Source organism: Macaca mulatta, chromosome 1 (assembly GCF_049350105.2).
Source record: "Macaca mulatta isolate MMU2019108-1 chromosome 1, T2T-MMU8v2.0, whole genome shotgun sequence".
NCBI lineage: Eukaryota > Metazoa > Chordata > Mammalia > Primates > Cercopithecidae > Macaca > Macaca mulatta.
In genome coordinates this window covers 126,084,880-126,109,286 of record NC_133406.1, presented here as the reverse complement: position 1 = coordinate 126,109,286, position 24,407 = coordinate 126,084,880, and the positions used below count along the sequence as shown (strand labels likewise).

At 49.3% G+C, this 24,407-nt stretch overlaps 1 protein-coding gene across 3 annotated transcripts in view; it reads right to left on the bottom strand.

Moving 5' to 3' along the window:
- SYT6 (synaptotagmin 6) overlaps positions 1-21,295 on the bottom strand; it is a 64,256-nt gene extending 42,961 nt beyond the window's left edge. The window contains exons 1-3 of one of the 3 annotated variants that reach the window (XR_013399551.1): positions 20,726-21,050; positions 6,662-6,927; positions 4,551-5,109 (exon numbers count right to left, since the gene is read on the bottom strand). Coding sequence is in view for 1 of the 3 variants with exons in the window: in XM_015148734.3 (XP_015004220.3) it covers positions 4,551-5,109; positions 6,662-7,010; positions 20,726-20,888 (1,071 nt within the window). In the remaining 2 variants the exon portion in view is untranslated. Of the gene's footprint in view, positions 1-4,550; positions 5,110-6,661; positions 7,136-20,725 lie in introns of those variants that run through there. The other 2 variants (XM_015148734.3, XR_013399557.1) reach the window with 2 other exon arrangements.
- Between the last annotated feature and the right edge of the window lie 3,112 nt (positions 21,296-24,407).

Genomic DNA, 24,407 nt, shown 5'->3' with positions numbered 1-24,407 from the left:
AATCTACAGCTTTATTTAGAAATAATGAGACTGGGGGCAGAAGACGCTAGGAGGGAAGAGCGTGGTGATTTTAGCCAATTGAAGCTCTGGTTGGAGAGAGTGGCAAAGCTCTGGGTATGCCCAAGAGACCATCAGGGGCCCTTGGGCAAGCCAGGCAGGAGGAGAGATGGGGGAAGCAGGAGGGCAGCGCTTCCCAGGGCTGGAATGGGTGTGGTGAACTCCCAAAATTTCCATCCCAGGCCTGAGTTTCTTAATTCCACGCAATGCAAGAGGCCTCTGACTGTCCTGCAGGCCCGGTTTGCTCTGGCTCTCCAGCCAGTGGGGCATATGAGCTGCTGTGCTGCCCAGACTTCCCTCTGGAACAATCTAGGGTAGGGAGGTGAGTGTCCCTTGAGGCTTAAGATTTGCAATTAACAAAGAGCTAGACTCCCTGGATGCGTACCTCCCCTTCACTAGCCTTGAGCTCAGGGTTCTGTGTTTGTGAGAAAACAATGCAAATGTTTCAGGCTTTGGTACTTCAAGTCAAGCACAAGGGCGGGGGCGGGAACAAGGGACCTGCCTGGTGCCACCTGCCAGGGCTCAATCTGACTCTCCTGCACAAACTCAGGGAACAACACAGGCAGCATTCACATCACTTTGGTGAGCACAGAGCAGCCTCCAAGTCCCCTTTCTCATGGCACCTTTCCTTCTGCTCAGCGTGTGGGTCACGGACCCTCTGCTTTGGTCCAGACTACCTGATCTGACTGGTTACTCCAGACACAAACCATCCCATTCACCTCTGAACAAGAGCACAGGCTGGGTCTCTCCCAACCAAGCCTGGCTCTAAGCCATTTTCTAAATACTACTTAAGCTGCTTCTCCTCCAAGAAGCCTTCCCAGGTTAACTCCATTCAATTCCAACTGCTTCTTTAATAGTCTTTTCCTTGGGCACCCATATATAGTTTTAATTGAATTAAGTAAGCCACTGGTCATTTAACAAGAAAGTACTGGGTTCTTACACTCAGCCCTGAGGGCAAATATAAGAGAAAGTCAAATATGGGTCACAAGCCATTCCTGAGCCATTGGAAGGACTTTACAAGGTAGAATATGACTCAGGATATAACTTGGGGATACAGAGAACACACTGGAGAGGCAGCTGCTGTGAGACCGGGAGGCCACATGGAGGATGACGGCAGTTAGGCTCTGAAAGGTGGACTGGTTTGCACCAGGCAGAGAGGTGGGAACAGGCCTGCCTGACATGGAGAACTTGTTGGCAAAGGCAAGAGGCAGAAATGTCAGGTGTTTTTCTGAAGCTGCTGGATTCCTGAGCTCAGGTCCAAAGGGCAGCTCTGGGAATGGAATCAGACACATGGGAGAGATGGGAGCTGGCTGTTGGCTGAGCTCAGCTCGTCAGTATTGCTCCCCATTGTGCTGGCTGTGGAAATTCATATACACCCAGTGCTCTGTCATTCCTGGTGACTATGATGACTTGGGCCCCCTGGCCCCCAAATAATTAAAATGTGACAGCACCACAAATAGGTACAAGCACCAGCCTTCTTGCACCTCTTCCCCCTCTTTTTGCTTGAGTCCTTGCCTGGCAGGGTGATGAACCTGCTCCTGAGAATTCTATCTGCTGGCGGGGCTGTGGGTTGGAGGGTGGCAGGGGACTCACTTGAGAAGAAACATCCAGCTCAGACAGACAGTAAGACAGACTGGCTGAGCATGGGTGCGGCTCTGCAGCTTGGGAAACTCCTGCAGCTGGACTCCCTCTGCACCTGGACTCCCTCTGCACCTGGACTCCCTCTGCACCTGGACTCCCGCTGCGCCTGGACTCCCTCTGCACCTGGACTCGCTCTGCGCCTGGACTCCCTCTGCGCCTGGACTCCCTCTGCGCCTGGACTCCCTCTGCGCCTGGACTCGCTCTGCGCCTGGACTCGCTCTGCGCCTGGACTCCCTCTGCGCCTGGACTCCCGCTGCGCCTGGACTCCCGCTGCGCCTGGACTCCCTCTGCGCCTGTACTCGCTCTGCGCCTGGACTCCCTCTGAGCCTGGACTCGCTCTGCACCTGGACTCGCTCTGCACCTGGACTCGCTCTGCGCCTGGACTCCCTCTGCGCCTGGACTCGCTCTGCGCCTGGACTCCCTCTGCGCCTGGACTCCCTCTGCGCCTGGACTCGCTCTGCGCCTGGACTCCCTCTGCACCTGGACTCCCTCTGCGCCTGGACTCCCTCTGCACCTGGACTCCCTCTGCACCTGGCTGGAATGCTGTCCCTTCCTCTTGGGCTGTTGACTTATTTATGACTGTCCTTCCCCACCTGATTTAGTTCTCCTTATCCAGGAGACCTTCACCAGCTGTCCTAACTCTAAGGCTCCTACAACCGTACACAGCGGATCGTATTTGCTGCTTTGCACTGCCAGCTACTGCATGGACTTTTCCTGTCTCTGTAATTAGATGACAAGTTTCTGTGGGTCAAAGAGGCTGTTTCCTACCCCAGTCTCCCCTCACCCCCATGCCTGGCACAGTGTTCTTAGGAGGAGGAGAGGGAGGGGGTCTATAATGATAATAGTTGAGGATGATGAGGATGGTGGTGATTTGTTCCATGCTCTTTGGTTGATCTGCCCTTTTCAGAAGCCAGGCTGGGGAAGTGGTGATGGGACAAGGGCAGGACAGCCACGGGGTTCTCGGATATGGAAAGGTGCATCCAGGTGAGAAGTGTGCTTGGGCACAGACTGCTTATCCCAGGCATGAGGCTTCCAGTCATGCCTAGAGCCAAAGACACCAGATGGTGGACTCTGGCAAGGAGCAAAGGAGGCTCCTAGAAGGGCTGAGCTGAGCTCTGCTTCCTGCAGCCCCTGGCCCTCACGCCCTTCCCTGGGTGGCAGCCTCACTCTGAGGAGGGCTGAGCTGCTTTTCTCTACCTGCCCAGTTACCATAATGAAACCACAGCCTAAGGAGACCACAGGGAAGAGCTGCACCAGATGTAAACTTCAGAGTGATTTATGGGGTGGAGTGCTCGGGCCTGGGGCTGCCGCACAGCTGCTGTTCTGATCCACCCGGTCTGCCGCCCTGTCTGCCTGCTAGCCAGCCGGCTACTTATGTTCTTCTTAGGGATGACATTTCAGGAAAGCAAAGGTGGGGGAGGCCCTGGGCCATTGGGCTGGACTGGTCAAAGTCAGCACAAGCTATGAGAATGGGGTGTCCCCCAGACTCTTCCTGGGGTGTAAGCAGAGCCCACCAAGCTTTCTCACTTCGAACAAATCAAGATTTACACCCTTTGCACGCCAGAGCAGGGCTGATTTTCCCAGCCCCTCTCTTCACAGGCTCAACACAGAGATATTGAGTATTGACTATCTGAGCGGGAGTCTGCAGACAGAGTGGGGTCGCCCCTCCTCAGAGATACAGCGCAGGAAATATCCAGGTTGCTGCTCAACCTGTTAGCACTCCAGACAGCAGATGCAAGGCCACTGGAGCTTGGAGGGAACGCCCCCACTGAGCTCTTAGCTGCCTGGGGGTGGGGGGGTGGCTTAGAGAGAGGATACTAGCTATACCTGCAGGACGCAGCTATACAGTTTCCTCAACTCGGGACTGGAGCGAAGGGCTATGCCAGACCGAAGGGCTCCAGATGTGCCCTCTCCAGTTCTCTGTGCCAAACCTGTGCTCTCTTCTCTTAAAAGCCAACTTGAGCCCCAGCTCCTTGAAACCTTCCCTGGTTAATTCCAGCTGATTGCAAACAGCCCAGCACCCACCTCCTGTGTAGGGGTTAGTCAGGTCTCCTTTTGGGCTGGCCTCCCCCATCTCCCATACATGACTGGGAAAACAATGCCCAAGCGAAGGGACTCTGCTCTGTGTCGTCATTTGTGCTGTTCATTAGGTATGTCCAGCTCTCCTTCTGGGCACTCGGTAGGATTAATTTGCCCCTTCTCCCTCGATATTAGGAGTTACCATGTGTCTTGTTCTAATGGGAGTGGAAGTGACATGTGTCACTTCTGCGTGGAAGCTTTAATAAACAGTGCATGATTTGCCACTTCCTCTTCCTCCTGATGTTTAACTGTGGGGGCCCGTGTCTAAATGCAGCGTCTGTTGGCTTGGGTCCCCAGGTAACAAGGTGGAGTAGAGTCCCCAGCCCAGATGCAAAGCACACAAAACATGAACAAGGCATAAACTTTGGTTGTCTAAAGCCACAAAATCCTCAGATCGTTTGCTGCTGCAGCATAGCCTGGTTCAGCCTAATTGATATGGCCTGTTTCGATTGCCTATGCCAGGTTTCTGTATCTATATCAGTACTCTCTATATCAGTACTCTCAGTAGAAAGAACCATCCCAGAACATGCAACCAGAAGCCACAGATAAAAAATCCCTCCCCTTCCTAGCTACATGGGGACTCTGCTGTCTGCCATTCCAACCTGGGGCAGAGTGCAAGGGTAGGCTGGGCCACTGGGCAGTTTCCAGAGTCTCTCTTCCTATCCCAAAAGGAAAAGGCCCATTTGTCTCTAGGAAATGAGGGGTTGGGGACATGTCCAACCCAACCCAGAACCACAAATCCTCAAAAAGCCAAGGAACAGGGCTGTACTCACACTTGTGGCATATTGGATGTCCTTCCAGATGGAGGTTTCCCGAGACAGATCAGAGGCCTCAAAGAGGTTGTCCATGATGACCTCACCAATCATGTCATGGCAGGAGAAGCGGTCGAAGTCGAAGACGCTGAGATGCAGCTTGCGGTCAGCCAGCTCCTCATAGGGCACAGGGAAGTGGAAGTTCTCATCAAAGGTGGGGTTCAGGGTCTTGCGGTGCACCCGGGTCTGCAGCTTGCATTTGCGGTCAGGCAGGAGGTAGATCTTGACATAAGGGTCAGAGCTTCCACAAAAGTCCTTGGCAGGGAGGTCAAAAGCCTTCAGGATACGCACAATCAGGGTCTCCGTCTCGTAATCATAACGTAGGCTGAAGTTGATCTTCCCGCAGCTTTTGGTGGCCTCAGACTTGGCATCGTCCCCATCCACCGACTTCTGCTTGTAGAGCTCAGGCTTGATGCGGCCAATGCTGGTGGGCTGCTCTGCTGCTGGTGGAAGCTCGTTGCCATAGTCTACACTGGAGACGTGCATCTGCCTTGGCAGGTGGCGCTTGAAGGACGTGTGCCTGGTAGAGGGCAGGAGGGGGCAGAGGGAGTGTGGTCAGGGCTCAGGGGAAGGGGGATGAAGGCAGACACGAGCCTGGAAGCCCTGGCTCATTGTATCCCTTGTTGAGCCCCCTCTTCCTTCCTCTTCTTGACCCCACTTTTCCTCTGCACACACTTGGTGTACAAGGTTGTGGTGAGCATTACATGTCTTAATATATGTAAAGTAGTTGGAATGGCGCCTGATATATAGTAAGCTCAATAAATGTTAGCCATTGCTATCATAATCACTTTTTCCTGCTTTTCTGTTACCTGCTTTTTAGGTTTACTTCCTAGTAGACAAAACTCTGGTTTCCTTATTAAATCATGAGATCCCTTAAGAGAAGGACCATCCCTTCTTATCATCAGTGTGGCACCCCCTTCATCACCGTCATCAGCATCTCCATTTGTTGGGCATTTGCTATACAGCAGGCAGCGGAGTGGTAAAAGCATGGGCTTTGGAGTTAGACTGCATAGGTCAGTCTTGGCTCTGTCACTTTCCAGTTGAGATCTTGGGAAAGTTATTTAACCTCTCTGTGCCATAAAAACGAGGATAATAAAAGTAACAACCACATAGGATTGCTGTGAGAGTAAAATGAATTGATTACATATGAAGTGCTTAGAACAGAGCCAAGCATAATCATAAGCAATATATGTGTTAGCTCTCTTTATCGATTACATTCATTCTTCCATTGGCTCCTCACAACTGCCATATAAAAGTCATCAGCCTTATTTTACAGTTGGAAAAAGCGAGGCTAAGGGAAGGTGAGGAACTTGCCCAAGGCCATATGACAAACTGTCAGTGTGACCCCCTAGCATGTTCATTCCTGGCCTCCAGTCTGAAGATCAGGACTCATTCTCTTTGGTTGGTCCCCTGAGGGCCTGGAGAGCCATTGCAGGGACCTAGGAATCCATCAGAGCCCTAAGTTTTCAGTAAATACAATGCCTTACACATGCTTGCGCCACATCTTTTAAAAGTATTTCTGAATTTGGGGTAGGTTTTTGTCGTTACGTTTTTCTTGTTGCTATTTTCAGTTAAAGGATGCTGTATGTATTTACAATTGTTGTCATACAGGGAACTCTGAAAGGCTTTAAAGGAATCCTCATTCTCAAACTATTAAGACTCTCTTGCCTTATCTGCCACGCACTGCAGACTGTAGCTATCGGGCTTTACAGACATATCCCTAAACACACCATGAACTCTTACCTCTCCAGGCCTTTGCCGTTCTCTTCCTTCTGCCTGAAGCCTTTCCTTCCAAACATCCGACACTCCCCAATTCCACTATTCCATTCCCCTCATATCCACACATACCCCAAGTGCACACCACATGTACAGCAACCAGCCTCAAAGGTTTCCCTTTCGTGAAGTCTTTCCTCCTCGATCACCCATCATGGATCACATCTTCTGACATATTTCTCCATCAAAGGATATGTGTTATTATTTCTGATCTCTGATCCTCACAGGCTGGAATCCCATAGATGTATTAAGGGAGTGTGGAGGTGTGGGATCAGGGAAGGGAGCGGTCCACTCCTCACCTGGTGGATGAGGCTGGCTCTGTAGTTTGCCGCTGCAGCCGCGTGTGACGCATGATGTGCTCCTTGACCGACATCTGCACCTCAGCTGGGATATCTGGGGATGTGTGGCTGATCTTCACGGCCGCCTCCAGGAAGCCCAGGGTGCTGGGGTCCTTCAGCTTGTCCGCCATGTTGCCTCTGAAGCTGGGGCTCTGGAGGGCTTCCAAGGGGGGATTAGCAGAAGAGGGACTGGAGGCCTCCTTGTTCCTCCAGGGCATCCAGCACAGCTTCCAAAAGAGAAAGAGAAAAACTGCCACCAGGGCCACGCCACACACAATAACTACAACTGCGAGGAGGCTGACAGAGGTGCCTGCCCTCGGCATGAGCCAGGCAGGGAGGGACAGACAGACAGAGGCGGGGAGAAGCGGGTGAGGGTGTTGGAGGAGGGGGCACACAGAAGGGACAAAGACGGAAGAAGAGAGAAGAATGGTCATGAGAAAGCTGCCAGGTCAGAGGGAGAGGTGGTTTCAGGGTTGACTCTTGATTGTCCACTTCGTGGAATATCTGCAGCCTTGTGTTCACCTCAATCTGATTCTTCCAGCATCATCCTCTTTCCCGCCCCCACCCCCTCCCCCCAGCCAGCTTGGGGAGCACCTGGGCTGTCTTCTCTACTGCCTATTGGCGTGTGCACAGGGAAAGGAAAGTAATTTAAATAGTAGCCTAAGCAAATGTGCAAATTCGTGAAGCATGCATGTTCAGACGCTGTTTGAATTTCTATTAAAGCTGCTACTATGGCCAGACTTAGAGTCATTTTTGTCTACAGCCTACTTCCTTAACAGGCTGTGATACCTTGGGGGGCAGACACTGGCTAACTCATCCTCTTTTCTTCTTTATCCCATCCCCACTGAGCCCAAGACAGGAACTCAATAAACATTGAGTTGACTTCAAGTGAATGAGAGTCAGCATAGTCTCTTTGAGGGCAAGCATTATGTTCTTCTGTACTCCCAGAAGTCTGTACATAGTAGGTTCAATAAATACTTCTATTAAGTTGGAATCTGATCTACACAGAGCACGTGAAAGTTAAATACAGGCACAGTTCATTTTACTATGCTTCACTTTATTGTGCTTCACAGATACTGTGTTTTTTACGAACTGAAGCTTTGTGGCAACCCTGCCTTGAACAAGTCTTTTGGTGCCAGTTTTCCAACAGCATGTGCACATTTTGTGTCTGTGTGTCACTTTTCGGTAATTCTCACATTATTTCAAACTTTTAAATTACTATTACAGTTGTTATGGTGATCTATGATCTGTGATCAGTGATCTTGGATATTCCTATTGTCATTGTTTTGAGGCGTCCTGAGCTGTACCCACGTAAGATGGCCAACCTAATTGGTAAATATTGTGTGTGTTCTGACTGCTCCCCTGGCTGGCCATTCCTCTCCTTGGGCCTCTCTATTTGCTGAGACACAGCAATATTGAAATTAGGCCAATTAATAACCTTACTTTGACTTGTAAGTGTTCAGGTCAAAGAAAGTGTCACATGACTCTCATTTTAAATCAAAAGCTAGAAATAATTAAACTTAGTAAGGATGGCATATCAAAAGCCAAGACAGACCAAAAGTGAGGCATTTTGTGCCCCACAGCCAAGTTGTGAATGCAAAGAAAAAGTTCTTAAAGGTAATCAGAAGTGCTATTCCAGTAAACACACAAATGATAAGAAAGCAAAACAGTCTTATTGCTGATGTGGAGAAAGCTTTAGTGGTCTGGACAGAAGATCAAACCAGCCCCAACATTCCCTTAAGCCAAAGCCTAATCCAGAGCAAGACAGTACCTTTCTTTCATTCTATGAAGACTGAAAGAGGAGAGGAAGCTGCAGAAGAAAAGTTTTATTCTAGCAGAGGTTGGTTCTTGAGGTTTAAGGAAAGAAGTCCTCTCCATAATGTAAAAGTTCAAAGAAGCAGCAGCAAGTGCTGATGTAAAAACTGCAGTAAGTGATTCAAAAGATCTAGCTAAGATAATTGATGAAGGTGACTACACTGAAAAACAGATTTTCAGTGTATAAGAAATAGCCTTATATTGGAAGAAGATGCTATCTAGGACTTGCACAGCTAGAAGGGGGAAGTCAATGCCTGGCTTCAAAGTTTCAAAGGACAGACTGACTCTCTTTTTAGGGGCTAACATAGCTGATGACTTTAAGATGAAAACAATGCTTATTTATCATTCCAAAAATCCTACAGTCCTTAAGAATTATGCTCAGTCTACTCTGCCTATGCTCTAAAAATGGAACAACAAAACCTGGATAATAGCACATCTGTTTAAGAATGGTTTACTGGATATTTTAAGCCCACTGTTGAGACTTACTGCTCAGAAGAAATGATTCCTTTCAAAATATTACTGCTCATTGACTATGCGCCTAGTCACCCAAGGGCTCCGATGGAGGTGTGCAAGGAGATTAATGTTGTTTTCATGCTGGCTAACACAACATCCATTCTGCAGCCCATGGATCAAGGAGTAACTTCAACTTTCAAATCTTAGGCTTCAGCTGTCATAGATAGTGATTCCTCTGATGGATCTGGGCAAAGTAAATTGAAAACCGTCTGAATCGGATTCACCATTCTTGATGCCATTAAGAACATTCATAATTCAGGGGAAAAGGTAAAAATATCAACATTAACAGAAATTTAAAAGAAGTTGATTCCAAACATTGTCAATAGCTTTGAGGGGTTCAAGATCTCAGTGAAGGAAGTAACTGCAGATGTGGTGGAAATAGCAAGAGAACCAGAATTAGAAGTGGAGCCTGAAGAATGGATGAGGAGTTGCTTCTTGTGGATGAGTAAATAGTTTCTTGAGATAAAATCTACTCCTGGTAAAGATGCTGTGAACATTGTTGAAATGACCACAAAGGACTTAGAGTATTATATAACCTGAGTTCATAAAGCAGTGGCAGGGGTTGAGAGGATTGATTCCCATTTTGAAAGAAGTTCTACTGTGGATAAAATGCTCTCAGATAGCGGTGCATGCTACAGAGAGATCTTTAGTGAAAGGAAAAGTCCATTGACGCAGCAAACTCACTGTTTTTTTATTTTAAGAAATTACCACAGCCACTCCAGTCACCAGCAACCACCAAACTGATCAGTCAGCAGTCATCAACATCGAAGCAAGACCCTCCACCATCAAGAAGAGATTAAGACTCACTGAAGGCTCAGATTGTTAGCATTTTTTAGCAATAAAGTTTTTAAAATTAAGATATATATTGTTTTTGGGTGTAATTCTATTGCACACTTAAGGGGCTACAGTATATTTTACACTGTATACGTATATATATGTATAGGTATATATATTACATTGTATACGTTTTGTTAGGCTTTAGCTGCCACGGATAGTGATTCCTCTGATGGATCTGGGCAAAGTAAATTGAAAACCATCTGAATAGGATTCACCATTCTTGATGCCATTATATTTACAGTATATTACAGTATATTTTATACTGTATATATGTACATATTCACATATATGTATATACCGTATACACTTAATAGACTACAGTATATTTTATACTGTATATATGCATATTTTATACTGTATATATATTTTGTTTAATTCTATTATGCTATTCTAATAATTCTATTTATTTTTAGAAAATATTTTTATAAAATGTACTGTAGTCTATTAAGTGCACAATAGAATTACACAGTTATATATATGTTTACATATGCATATATATAAATTACATATACTTATATGTATAAAAGTTCTATATACATATATGTATATATAGTATAAAAGTAGTATAGTATAAGTTATATGTGTGTATATATACATATATACATATATAGTATAAAAGTAGTATAGCATAAAAGTTATATGTGTGTATATATACATATATACATATATAGTATAAAGTTGTATAGTATAAAAGTTATATATATCTCTATATACATACATATGTATATATGTATAAATTATATATACTTATATGTGTATATATACATATAAGTTTATATAACTTACGTGTGTGTGTATATATGTGTGTGTGTGTATGTGTGTGTGTATATATATATATAACTTTTATATGCACTGGGAAACCGAAAAATTTGTGTGACTTGCTTTATTTTGATATATGCTTTATTGCAGCGGTCTGTAACTGAACCTACAATATCTCCAAGGTATTCATATACAAATGATTCCTAGAGCTGTCCTCTTCCTTCCTGTGGCTATTCAAGAGCTTTGCTATAAAAATGGTGTTTTAAATGTTGTGATTGGTTTGGAGGTGGGCACTCACTGCCCCACCCCCAGCCCACCCCTAACCCCAGGGATGCCCATTATCCCAAGAAAGGGGTATGCCCCTATGAGGGATGCCCCTCTTTGTGAGAAATTATTAAGCAAACCTCCCATCCCACTTCCCTCTCCAAATTTGAGAATGAACCTTTGAGTCCAAGGCCTCTTCTTGCTCGGAGTAGAGAAGTCAGAAGGCTCTGAACCAAGGGCAGACCTTGCAGGGTTTGCAAAACTGTTACTGTGGACAAGCTAGCAGAGGAGTTTTGTTTGGCTTGCTTAATGATTGAAATGTTAAGAAATTCCACCATCATCATCACCCCAGACTTCTGACTTCACTGGAAAAGACGAATGACTTGGTAATTGACACGGGCTCCCACATAGTGGGAACTGGTGACTCTCTTTGTAAGGATATGTCCTCACCAGTTCAACCCTCCACTCCCTGTTCCCTGCCTGGCCCGTGAAAGCCTATAAGTTTGCAGCCTCTGTCTTAGCCTGTCCAAATGCCTTAAAAATATTACTATTTAAGGTGAGAAATGACCCCACAAGGACTGAGTCCAGGCTGTGCCTTTAAAGATGGGAGCAGTGGTCCACAGAAGGGACTTACTTGGAGTCACAGGTTGTTCAGACACAGAACCTGGACTAGGGTCCAGATGTCCACCACTCAGCCTGGCACTCTTTCCTCTGCCCTGGCCTGTCTGTCTCTGGTTAAACTGTAGGCTACTTTGACACATGTTTTTCCTCTTTGTCTGACTCAGGGCCTCGCACAGAAACTGGCACATGGAATGAATGAGTGAATGAAAGAATGATATATGAGGAGGCTGTAATTAGCTCTCATTTCAATTAAGTTCAAGCAACATTTACTGAGTACTTGCCATGTGCCAAGTTCTGGGCTAGGCTTGGGATACAAAAATGCCCAGGCCCCTCCTAAGGGGATCCAGGTACTCCCACAGCACATAGGCTCCAGGGAAAGAGATCCCACATCAGAGGGGCCAAGAAGGAGGTGAGGATATCAGCCACTCTCTCTGGGAAGCCAGCACTGCCTTTTGACTCCTTTGCTGCAAGTTACTTGCCTAGATCAGCTGTCACCTCTGAGAATAGAGAATAATAGCAGAGAATCCTCAAGTCCTGAGCCACCTACCACCACCCCCTTCCCAAGCCTTCCCAACGCCTGGCTCCCTGCACAGAGACATTAGAGCCTTTTCCTGGCCAAAGGAGCTGGAGCTAGTTCTTCGCCTGAGACTGCTGGACACCAGGAAAGCTCATTCTAAGTCAACTTCTATACTAAAGGTCTCCAATGTGGTGGTGTCTCCAATGGGGGTGAACCTTGGGGCAGGGGGGACACAAGAGACAAAAAACCAAGCCATTTTAATATTTGTAATCTTTAAAAGAAATCAAAATTTTAATATACAGGTTGACAGGACTAATAGCATATTATTATTAGATTTAGGCAATGTATTCAACATTACTATGTCTAAGGTTCAAAGAGCTTTATATCTATTCACTTATTTAATCCTCTCCAATGAAAAAGATATGATTATTATCCTCATTTTACAGATGTGGAAACTGAGGCACAGAAGGTTAAATAGATTACCCAGGTCACACAACTAGTAAGTGGTGAAACAGGGCTACAACTGAGCCAGTCTGGTTCTGTGAAACATGTATGTAACTTGGGAACAAAAAAAACATATATTGGAGGCACTAAGTTGTTTTTTTTAACCTGTTATGAGTTCATGATCTAAATAATTTGGAGACTGTTTCTTTAGGCCTTTATCCTAGTGGGCTCACCGGGAAAGTCACCACAGCTAGATGTGTCCTTATTCTACATATCCGGCCATCTCTAGCCCTTCACATCTGTTCTTTGTTACAGCTGTTCTGGATGCATTCTCTGCAATATGACTCACCTCAAAACAAAAGGTGTTTCTAGGGCTTTGCTTTCCTTTGATCATACATCTTACTTGTTCTGGTGATAATTAGAATTTTAATGAGAAGGGGGTAGGGGGAATCTAGAGAGCATACAGTGCATTTAAATGTTCAGCCTGACAAAAAATTGAATTCGTAAATGAAAAGAGAGGTAGGAGAAGGGGGTGGGGCAGGAGAATGAGGTTTTCCTCCGTGTGGTTGCTATTTAGATTGCTTCTCCACATGACCCTCAGCTGCTCTTCGCTCAGAGCTGTGATTAGGGAAGGCAGAGAGCATGGGTTATTGGAATCAGCACCCAGTGCCCAATAGTGGTTATATGAGACCAGGAGGCCCGTCCTGTGCCTGAAGAATCTTCTTCCAGGACTAGAGGAGCCTGGGCTTTTGACATCTCACTGGCAGGCAGTACAAGGAGAATTAGGTCTCAAACACTGAGTGGGTTCATCTTCACAGGAGATGCAAGGTTGGTGAGCAAGGTTGGTGAGCAAGGCTGGTAAGACCAGAAACAAGCAGCAGGGAGGGAGGTGATTGTAGAGGATTTACCCCCTTTAAAATCGCTATACATTTCCTCGAACTCAGACAGCCCTCATCTCCTAGTTTAAGGTACATTGAGGTACAGCCTAAGGGCTGCCCAGATAACCTAAGCTGTGTGCCTTCCAACTCTGGGTTTGCTGGGGCCAACCCACTGGGACATGTCCCCTAGGAAATCACAGGTGCACAAAGAGACTTCAAAATCCTTTCCCCATTCACATCTTGTTTGAACTTTGACCCCTTGAGGCAGCTAGAACTTTGATGGGCAACTCCACCAGTTTCTGAGTCCTGATCCAGTGCTCTTCCAATTTACACCACGCATTCACTTCAGGAAAAGTGAGAAGTAAGCCTCCAGTAAGGGAGAGAGGGCTCAGCCCAGCCCTGAAAAAGAGAAAGTACTTCCTAGGTATTTGGATTCTTCTTCCCTGTCTTCTTCTTTACTTCCTCTTCAGCTTAGAGAGAAGGAAGCATTGCCCTGAAGTCAGACTGGGCTCACTCACAGTCTACCTCCACTAGTTTTAAACTGTGTGCCTTTGGCAAACTAGGTAACATTTCTCAGCCTCAGTTTCCTCATCTATAAATTGGGGGTAATAATAGTATCTGCCTTATAGGGTCATTGTAAGGTTTAAATGAGACCAAAAGTGTTGAGGATAGTGCCTAAGATGTAATAAGCAATAAAATAAATATTACCTATTTTTATTAGAATTAGTTATGCCCAGCCCAATTTGAAACAGTCCTTAGTTTTGAAATTTGTTTAGTGGGCAGAACACCTGCAAACCATGAACATTAATCAATAGAGATCGTTTTAACCTTGCCTTCACAAACCAAGAACAATCTGACTAGCAGAAATAATATAACAGTTTCGGACGTAGCCAGGTCTGTCTGTATCTTGAGACATAACAAAACCATGGTTCAGATCACACATCTCCAGGCTTTCCTGCTAATACTCATTTGCTTGCTGCCTCCTCAGTTGCTTTGTTGTTACCATCACCAGCCAGCTGGTGAACAGGAATGAATTCCAAAGGAGTAAGAAGATCATGGAAGAAAAACCTGTAATTGAGAACATCCTATGTTCTTGAAAAATTTCTTGAAATTTGGGGAAAAGAAGCCAATATTCATTGTGAAATGTTTTCATTCAGGCATCAGAAGAGCTCTAGTATTTCATGGGCACCTGATTTGGTAAACCATAGTAGCCAGCTATCCAGCAGCCCTATGGGAGAGAAAACAGCTATGGAACTAGGCTTTGGGATCACCCGAGTGACATAGCCTTGTACAGGGGCACATGGCTCCTAGCCCTGGCTGTGAAACTGGACTCACAGGTGCTCAGACTCAGGATGGACATCTCAGGTGGGTGGCAGTGCCAGAATGAATGACAGCATAGCGTGTACCATCCTCATTGCTTTCTAATTGCGTGAACTTGAGCAAGTTATTTAACCTGTCCAAATCTTAGTTTTCTCTTTTATTTAGTCAGGATTCAAATTATTCCTACCTTTCAGAATCATTGTGAATATTAAATAAGCTAAGACTTTGAACACAGGCTCTGGTACATGGTGAATGTCCCCAAAATGTAAGCTGCTGTTATTCTTCATGTTTTGTTTTTTGGTGGAGGATAATAATTGACTGTGTATACAGAACAGACACAAAGCTAAGTCTTTGAGTCAGGGAAGGGAGACACCAGATCAGAGGACAAAGCATCCGAGGGACGTCAGGCCCCTCTTCTCTCCTGGGAAGTTGAGATCCCCTTCAAGGCCATCAGGGTAGAATCTGCTTGTCACCTTAAATGAGACTGTCTTGTTGGGGTGATGGCCCATGGTCTCCCTCCTCTTCCAGAAAACGCTGGGTTATTAATTAGCAGCTCAGGGCTTTCTTATCTTCCCCCACTGACACTTCTTTCTCCAAAGACAGCCCTAGTGCCCCCTCTCCTCTTCTCCACCCATAGTGTTAGAATTCATCAGCAACTCTTATCGCTTGCTATTGTTCCCATTTTTCTAATGGGCTCTCATGTCAGAAAAATCCATTTTGTAACAGTAACAGGCATTCTTCCTAACCAATTGTAATTGAAGAGATAAACTGGGAAGAGGAAGCAAAAAGAAAGAACCATTTTCCCTGCTCATCCCAAAGCCAGAGAAGGTTGGCTTCAGGGCCTGGAATTGGTGGTGGACCCTCAGAAATGGTCAGCGCTCAGGCTGGGGAGAGCAGGAGCTGCCTCTGCCAAGCAGCTCTCGTGCAGACACAGATAGAGACATGGACAAAGCACAGCCCAGAGGCCAGGGAGCAAGTGACGCAGAGGCCCAGGAGCTTGGAAGAACAGTGTTTAGCCTGGGAAGAGAAGATATTCTGGCAGAACCACTCATAAAATACTAATAATATTATTTATTCATTTCTACATAGTAAGCATTATGCCCTTTACATTATCTGATTTAATATTTTTACCCTCCCTAAGAAATTGGTATTCAAGCTTAAAGATAAATAAACTAAGTGTAGAGATGTTAACCAGGTAACTTGTTCAAGGGTACAGTGCATTAAGGAGAAGAGCTGGGATTTGAACCTAGGACTTTCTGATGCCCAAATCTGGGCTCTTGAACCAGATATCTGGGAGGACTACAGATTGAGCTGTAGAGTCCCAGGTTGGACAGAGAAGTTGGCAGGGGGTGGAGGGGGCAGGCATTTCTTAGTTGTACTCAGGAGAGGATGGCAGGGATACTCCCACTTTTTGGCCTGACCCTATGAACCTGGACAGAGCCCCAGAGACTCAGATTATGACCAGCCTGGTCACCACCTGCCCCATCTTACTTCTTCCCTGGAAAGCTGACACTTCAGGTTGCCCACCAGCCACCAGGCAAGTAACCAGTGGCCTCTGGAGAAGGTGTCCCTGAGGAATATCTGAGAGAGAGAGAGAGAGAGAGAGAGAGAGAGAGTATGTGTGTGTGTGTTTGTGTGTGTGTGTGTGTGTGTGTGTGTGTGTGTGTGTTAGGAGAACAGAGCTATTCTGTACTGAGGCTCATATGTGGCCCATTAATAATAAGCTCTGCCAGGGCTTGTAAGTTTATTAGGAGAAGCCGGTGTAATTAAAATTCAGGGCTGGGGGGAGGGGAGCAGAGGGCTTTTGCTTCCTTTCCTTCTTTCAGAGATCCAGCCTGAGCTACCAATGGGGATAATTAGCAGAGTCCAAACAGAGAAGGAATTAATGCTCCTGAAAAAGCTGTGATGAGGAGAGACAATGCCAAGCTAATTACGGCCGCACCAAGCTTTATGACTGGGCGCTCGCTTCCACCATCATTAGGGGATTCAGAGCTAAATTGGAGACGAATGTGGAGTGTTATAGCTAAGAGAGCATTGGCACTAATTTAGCAATTACTAATATTATTATTTTGGCGGATGGTAACTGTACCTTTCTGCCTGAGGGGTCAGGGCATGTGGGCCTTCTGAATGTGGGGTCAAGGCTGGAGTGATGGAGGTTGGGGGCAGACAGTCAGAAATTCTTTTCCCTCTATGCTCCTCTCCCTGTTTGTACCTGCAACTAGTGAGAGGAGGGGTCTGCCTGGGTCCTCGGGGAGCAAGAAAGAGTTCAGTGCTCCTAGAAGAAAGAAGGGAGGGATGAGGTTGTGTCATTATACTTGGAGTGCCCAGATCCGGATGCCCCTATTTATTTCTACTTTCAGAGACTCCTCTGATTTCGGTTCCTAAGTGTGACTCTGTCCTTACAGGCTTCCTTTCCTAAGCAAGACTAGAAAGGATGCCACCTAGTTGAGTCGGGACTTTGTCTTAGCATGCTTTCCCTACGCCAGACAACCCTATACAGACCATAAAGAAACCTGGCTTGATCCAGATGCCTCAATGCCACTCCTCACTATTTGCAGCCACATGTTATACCCCTAACTCTGTGGACAGGGAAGATAAGCTTCAGACAGTTAGAAGAGAACATGTCTTTTGTACAGAGCTTAGAGGGATGACACCTACTGAAACCACCATCCCTACTTGACGTTCTCATCAAAGTCAGAGAGAGAAGAGAACTTCTAGAACTGTAAATCGAAGGGCTCTACAACTCCTAGATACTGGACCCTGCTTCCAGAACTCTAAAGCTCAAAACACACTAATAAGAATATCATCTCCTTGGGTTCTAAAGGGTTGTGCATTGTACCTTTCCTCAACAACGGCAAAATCTGCAGAATTCCATCCTTCCAGTGAGAAGGACAAACATCACATAAATCTCATGGCCACAAGAAAACTGGAGTTAACCACTCCCAGCTGCCAGCCTAAGAAAAGCAGGGAAGCTTGAGGTCTCCTGTCAGGTTTCCGCATTTTCTGAAGCACTTCTGGACCTGTGCTTGCTACCGTAGGTACAGAACCCATGCTAACCATACCTAAACCTCTGCAACTTGGCTTATGGAAAAAGTTCATTCATTTCCACAAGGCAAATGACACAATGAAAGGTGGAGAACTGCTTGTTAGTTCACTTGGGATGTATTAAGGAGAATAGCAGGGCTGTGGCTCCAGAGTTTTTAAAGAAAAAGGGGAAAATTGCTTTTAGTTGGAACAGTTTGTGTACAGGTGTTTCCAAGTCAGGGTCTGATTAACTGAGACTTCCTGTGCAATTCCTAGCACAGACTCTGGCCTATAGAGGAGTCTCAGCAAATGACAGTGGAGTCTGAATCTCAATTGTCGAATCCCAGGGTGTTACTAGAAATCTGTAAGCTAGAGACTTATAACAGGAGAAAGTCAAGGGAAAACATAAAATGGTAAAGAGAGCTGGGCATGCTCTAGCCACTTGCATTTTTCATAAAACTACAACAAATGAAAAACTCTAGCATTCTGCTGGCTGGAGAATCTGGACCCAGGTAGTGGCTCTGGGATGCAGGGAGCAGGCTGGGAGGTGGAACAGTTGGGGCCTGGTCCTGAACTCCATGGCATCTCCCCAGACCCTCTAGTCACCTAAATTCTCAAGATCCCAAGGCCACTCTCAACCACTATCTTTCTCTTGCTATGATCAAAGGGTCTGCTCCTGCCTCCCCACATCCCTTTCAGCCTCCCAACTTGGACCCTGGGCTTCCCGGGACTTGTGACTCAGCAGCCAAAGTTAAAGTTTTCCAGAGCTAACTCGAACTCATCTTCTGATACAGCCTGCAGGGAAGGCATAGTAATTCATCTGGGCCTGCTGACTCTCACCCCTCAGGCTTTTCTCACCCTCAACCTGGCCATCCAGGCACCTGTCATTGCAGATGATGGGTATCCCTCTGGAGTCAGAACACCAGTGCTTCCCCCTACCAAGATGTGCTGCGTACATACAGCCCTGCCCCACTGCCAGCAACTTCCACCCTCACCCCTGGCATTTCTGCCCTGAACAGACAGGAGAGGCAGCTTCCATCCCAGGTGGAACTCCACAGGTATGTTCTCACCCTGTAGGCTCTGAGGGTCAGGACCAGCATTAAGGCCCCGCTGGAGATGGATCCTTGGTGGAAAAGATGGAAGGGAGCTGGGGAGTAGGGAGAGGCAGGAAGAGACTCCCTGATAGGGAAAATTCTGTGTCTGGTGGGTATGGGGAAACGGGTGGTGTGGGAGGGGATGGCACCAGAGAACCAGAGTCTTATAATAATAACTTGTTAGGCCTAACGTGTTCTGCGAATCTCCAAGGCAGGGAATCAACTTCCCCAACCTCCATCTCCATACTACCCTCTAAAAGTTCTTCTTTATGTCTAACCTCAGTCCCTTCTGCTGCAGTGATCAAGCCATTGACTAAACATTGCCACAACTAGGGAGAGCAGCGCCTCCTACGACCCTCACGGGGCTCAGGTGGGCTCCAATCACCCCAAGGCTGGATACAGCCCCCTCACACACCCAAGGCTCCCCTTGGCCTACTGCCCCCTCCCCTGAATTGTTCCTCACGGGTATCTACCTCTATATACGACCTTTAACCTCAAGTGAAAGGACCCTGGGACCTGCAGCCGCTGGGGAGTTTACCCCACCTATACCTGCTCCTGGAACCGCCGGTCCCTGGCATCTCGTCCCTGGAGCAGGGCGTGGGGACCAAATTCCCGCCTCTGGCAGCCCCTGTCTCCCCTTCCCGCGCCAGCGATGCGGAGCCACTGGGCAACTCCCGAGTACTCCTAGGCCCAGCCCTACTGGAGTCGGGGTCGGGGAACAAGGAGGAATGGAGCCCGCAGAGCCTCCTGGAACCCCGGTGCCCTGGTCCCTGCAGGATCTCCCCACCCCCACTCCGCATTCTCTCCAGGCCTCTCACCCCCCCAGCCCCTCCACCACGGAGGGGACACGACCCCGTACTCCCTCCCGCCCGGGACCCTCCAGACGTCGGGACAAAGAAGCCCCGCGGCAGCCGGCGAGCGTGACTGCAGGGCACTGGTGCAGCAGGTAAATACCCGGGGCCGGCCGCCACGTCGCCGACCCTCCCGCAGCTGCCGCCGCCAGGGCGCGACACGCCATTCCCGCTGTCGCGACTCCCCGGAGACACCGCAGCTGCGCGCCGGGGTCCAGCCCGGCGGGGATCGGGCTCGGGACTCACCCGCTCCGGCGAGCTCGACTCGGCTCGGGCTCCCGCCTCGGCTAGGCGGCCGCCTGGGGCTGCGTCCGGCGCAGGGTCCGCGCGGCTTGGGCAGGAGGCGCCCTCTTGGCAAAGTCGGCGAGAGGCGCCCGCTCAGTCGCGCACCCGCCCCGAGTCCGAGTCCGAGAGGGACGGAGGGAGCGAGTTATAGGGGCGAGGGGGGTGGGGGAAGGACGCCGCAACACCCTCATACCCTCCCCCACCCCGCCCCCCGTCCCCCGCCCCCCAGCGGAGACGCGGAAAACCACTCGCAGCTGGAGAGACACCCGGACACAAAGACCTCGTGCCAGCCGCAGACCCAAGTTTCTCCCGGAGAGACCGGGGGTCCGCCCGCGTTCACCGCGAGAACACGCACACGGACGGACAGACCGACGCACGGACCCCGGGACCTCGACACTTGCTAGGAGGCGAGCTCTCTTCCTTAGCCGGGCGCCCCTTGTCTCCCGCTCTCCATGGACCCCTCTCCTGGTAGATTGCCCGCAGAGCGAGCTTGGAGATGCGAGGGAAACTGAAGCCCCGAGGGTGCCCGGTCCTGGGAGCCTGGCTGTCTGCGGGGTCCCCCGCAGTCCGCAGTAGTAATACGGGAGGGCCAGGGGGGTTCTACCCCCACCCCCGGTCCCCTTCGGGTCTCTCCTGGCTGTGCAAGCGATGGGTCAGGGGGCTGGACGAGGCTGGCTCCCAATCCAGAATCCCTAGCTGGAGAGTTCTCGCTAGGTTCTGGGGCTCCTGGGACCGGGACTTTGGGGAAGGGAGACCTCAGGACGGATATCCAGGAAGGGAAGGGGCCCTGGGTCTCCCGTTACCTGCGCCTGCCGCGCTGGGACTCCGTTCTGGGGGCTGCAGCTCGAAGCTCCGACAAGTCTCCACGTCCAGCCCGAGAGGGGGCGGCCGGGCCCGGCACAGCGAGGTGAGGACCGCGAGCGCCTCCTGGCACCGAGGCCCGCCGGCCCCCCACACCCCGCTCATGCCCCAGACACCCAGGCCTGCCGAGCAGCAGCTCGAACCCGCGCCGCGGCCGGACTGGGGCGGGGCACAACGGCCCCAAGAAGACCCTCCCTGCAGCGGCCCCCTGCGGCTCCGCTCTGCTTTTAATCACTTCCCCGCAGGGTCCCCGCCCCTCACGTGGCATCCCGCGGCAGCTGGCAAGTCTGGCGCCTCGCGGCCGCCCCCTCTACACTCAGGGACTGGTCTGAGTCCGGGGAGTAGGGGGTTCGAGGCGGGGAGCCGGGCTGTCCCGAATCTCAGAGGGTGCAAGGCCAAGAAGGAGTCCGGGTTCCCGCTCCGCATTCACTGCCTGGTGTGACCTTGGGCGTCTCTGAGCCTCAATTTTCCTCTCCGTAAAGGTGGTGTAATGATTTTAAGTACTTCACGGGCTCCCTGGGGACAGAACGATCGTGTTTGTGGTAACACTGGGGAAACTGCCACATGCCGCACGAATGACAGGGAAATAGATAACCCCGTAACAGAAAGAGCGACGGTCAGGCTGGGTCTGGGGGGACCTTGGCAGAGGTTCCTGACGGGAGAAGTTAGACTGGTCCCCGAGTCCCAGCTTCGGAGGTAGAAGACCCCAAGACAGGCGGGCGATGCGAACTGCAAGACTTTCCGAGCTCCGCAATCCTGCGGTCAGCCGTACCCGCATGTTGCTATGGCGACGGGAGGCAGCGGCGGTCTCTCTCCATGGCAACGGGAGGGGAAAGTTTCTGGCGAATAGGAATGGGGGGCCATTTCAAGAGGGCGTAGGGCGCTCAGTTCCGCCGACCCACTTCCCTGCTTCTGTGAAACAGCACCAGAGATCATGTATCTTTCTGCCAAGCATAACAAGAAAGACAGAAAGCTAAACGGGAGGATTGAGGCTAGACTTAAAGCAGAGATCCCCTCAGAAACTGTGGAGTGAGGCCCAGGAACAGATTGGCTGAGGGGCTTCGAGGCTCCTCACTCAGCGCTGGAAGTCTATGAGCCATGGTCAGGGAGGCCGGGGGACCAGCGCCCTGCTGGGGGGCCTATCACGGGAGTCTCTTGATCTCCACCTGTCGGCGGTGGGGCCGCTTCTGTGAGGGGCTCGCCTGAAGCCCCAGACCCCGGTCCATTTGCTCTCCCGGAGCTGGGAAGGAAACTTTAGCTGAAGCCCCTGGAAACCGCTGGGTTGGTGTATGCCTGAGTGGCTGGCGAGGGAAGAGGGTCTTGCCTCTTCATTAACACGCTTGTAGGAAGTGACTCGAGCAGTGACTCACGTTCCGGAGGGAGGAGATTCGGAGCCCTAGGTACTGGCGGTCTCCACTGCGCGCCATCTGTGCCAGCCGGCCCTTAGACTTGCTATCCTCTAGCAGCTAGTGCCTTGGGCACCAAGGGCTAAGGCGAGGCCTGTGAGGACCCTGGCCCAGCCAGGCGGCTTTTCCACCTTGAGGCGCTCTCTGGCTCTGTCCACAGTGCTGAAGACCCAGTTGGTGCTACCGTAGCGTGGGCCTAAGTTTAGGGGACGAGGGAGAGGCAATTGTGGAAGGTTCACAGCTTCCACCTTGACCCCTGTGCCTGTGATAGGAGAAGGTTAGGAACTCAGGCAGGGACCAGGCAGACACGACGCAGGCGATACTGTGCAATCCGGGCTGCCTTCCTGCTGGAGGTGTTTGGTTGCTGTTCCAAGAACAAGTGGGACTCTGGCATCCCCATTCGCCTTCCTGGTGCTTCTGAAAACCCACCTGAGGAGCCCAGAGGCCCCATTAACTTATTTTCCATCACCCGATGCAGATCTCAGCACCCAGGAGAGCCTCTGGCTACATGCTTATTAGCAGTTTCCCAAGTGGCAGGTTTGTGTTTATGTAAAATACAAATGGAGAACTGCTCTTTGCCCGTGTTTATGGCAACTCTGTCACTCCGCTGCTATTTCTCCCTCCCCCTCGCGAGTTCCTGGGGAAATTCACAGAACAAAGCGCCTTGTTTTGCCTTTGCAGGGAATGAAAAAATACAGGACCGTTCCAAGGGCCCAGACCTGTGATGCAGGCAAATCAATATTTTGCTTATATCGAGTGGGGGAATTTGCATCTAAACCGAAGGTAAAGGAGCTCGTTTGGAGCAGAGCAGGTGGCAGGAGCCGAGAATTAACAGATAATTTCTCATTGTTCCCGGATTCAGCCTTCACACTCGGCAGGCGGTTCTGCAGCGTCTCTGGCGCCCCGGCAGCAGCTCTGGACCTGGCATTTCTCAATCTAACACTGTGAAGGAGCTGCTGCCCTGACAGGGCTGCAGAAACAGGTTAGGGCCCCTGGGTCAGTCATTAGCTACTGAAGTTGAAGAGTAGGAGTTAGGGTGTGTGAGAGAGACAAAGAGAAAGAAACAGAGACAGAGATAGAGGCAAGAGACAGATAAAAATAAGAGAGACAGAGGATGAGATAGAGATACAGAGAAACAGTTATAAGAGATAGAGAACAGAGAAACAGACAGAGAGACAGCTGTACAGATAAAGAAACACATTCAGAAGGAGACATTTAAAAAGTATTTTTAACATTAAAATAAAGCCTCACCCTAGTTGTCCTCTTTAGCCTGCCACCTCCCCCTGCCCCCAGGTCAACTGCTGATACCATTGTGGTCACATAATCAGCCACAAAGCAGAAAAAATTCTTCATGTAACGATGGAAACTTTTTTGTCTCTCAAACCCCTTTGCCCTGCAAACCCAACCCCAAAACACACTTTCGCTTCTTCCTATATGAAGAGATCAAATTCAGAGTCCCAGGGTCCCACCAAGACCTGGGAGGGAGGATCCGGGGTCCCACTCAAACCCAGAGAGGGAAAGAGGTGGAAAGAAGTAGAATTGTTGCCCTTCAATTCTATCTCGCAGAGAAACCCCGTTCATTCTGATTTTGGGTGTAGGGGTGGGGAGGAGAGAAGCAGGAACAGAGATAGTAAGCATGGAGTGGTGGCAAATAAGTACATTGGACAGGGCCTGGGATGGCTGGGATTCAGGATTGGTGCACCAAAGCAGCCATGAGGCTGTCATATCCCCTATCTGGGGCTTAGTGTGCCTATCCGAAGTTGGATTAGGAGCTCTTTGAGGCTCCTTCTGGCAACAGCACTCTAGGATTTTACATGAGGGAGAAAGGAGGAGGCTGGGGTGAGGGAAGGAGGGAGGCAGCCTTTCCTGGCTCTGAAGCTGAGGGTGGTTTTACAGAGGCCAACTCACTTTCAGCTCCCCCTCCCCCATTGTTCTCATTGCATCTACAGCCATGGATGGAGCATCCCGAGTTTGGGTACCCCCCAGGCCAGACTGCTCAGATGCAGGAAGAGGAGTTGGGGTGGATGGGAGGCAGAATAAGAGGAGGTTTGAGACAGAAATCAGAGGGCTCCCACTCCTATGCCCTCCTCTCTTCAGAAATAGCCAATGTGCCCACCCCCCCCAACTTAAGTCTCTGCCCTTGGGCAGGCTCCCACTCTGCTCTGAGCAGGAATGTCTTGTTGAGTTATGTTGCAAATAAAATAAATTAAAACCAAAT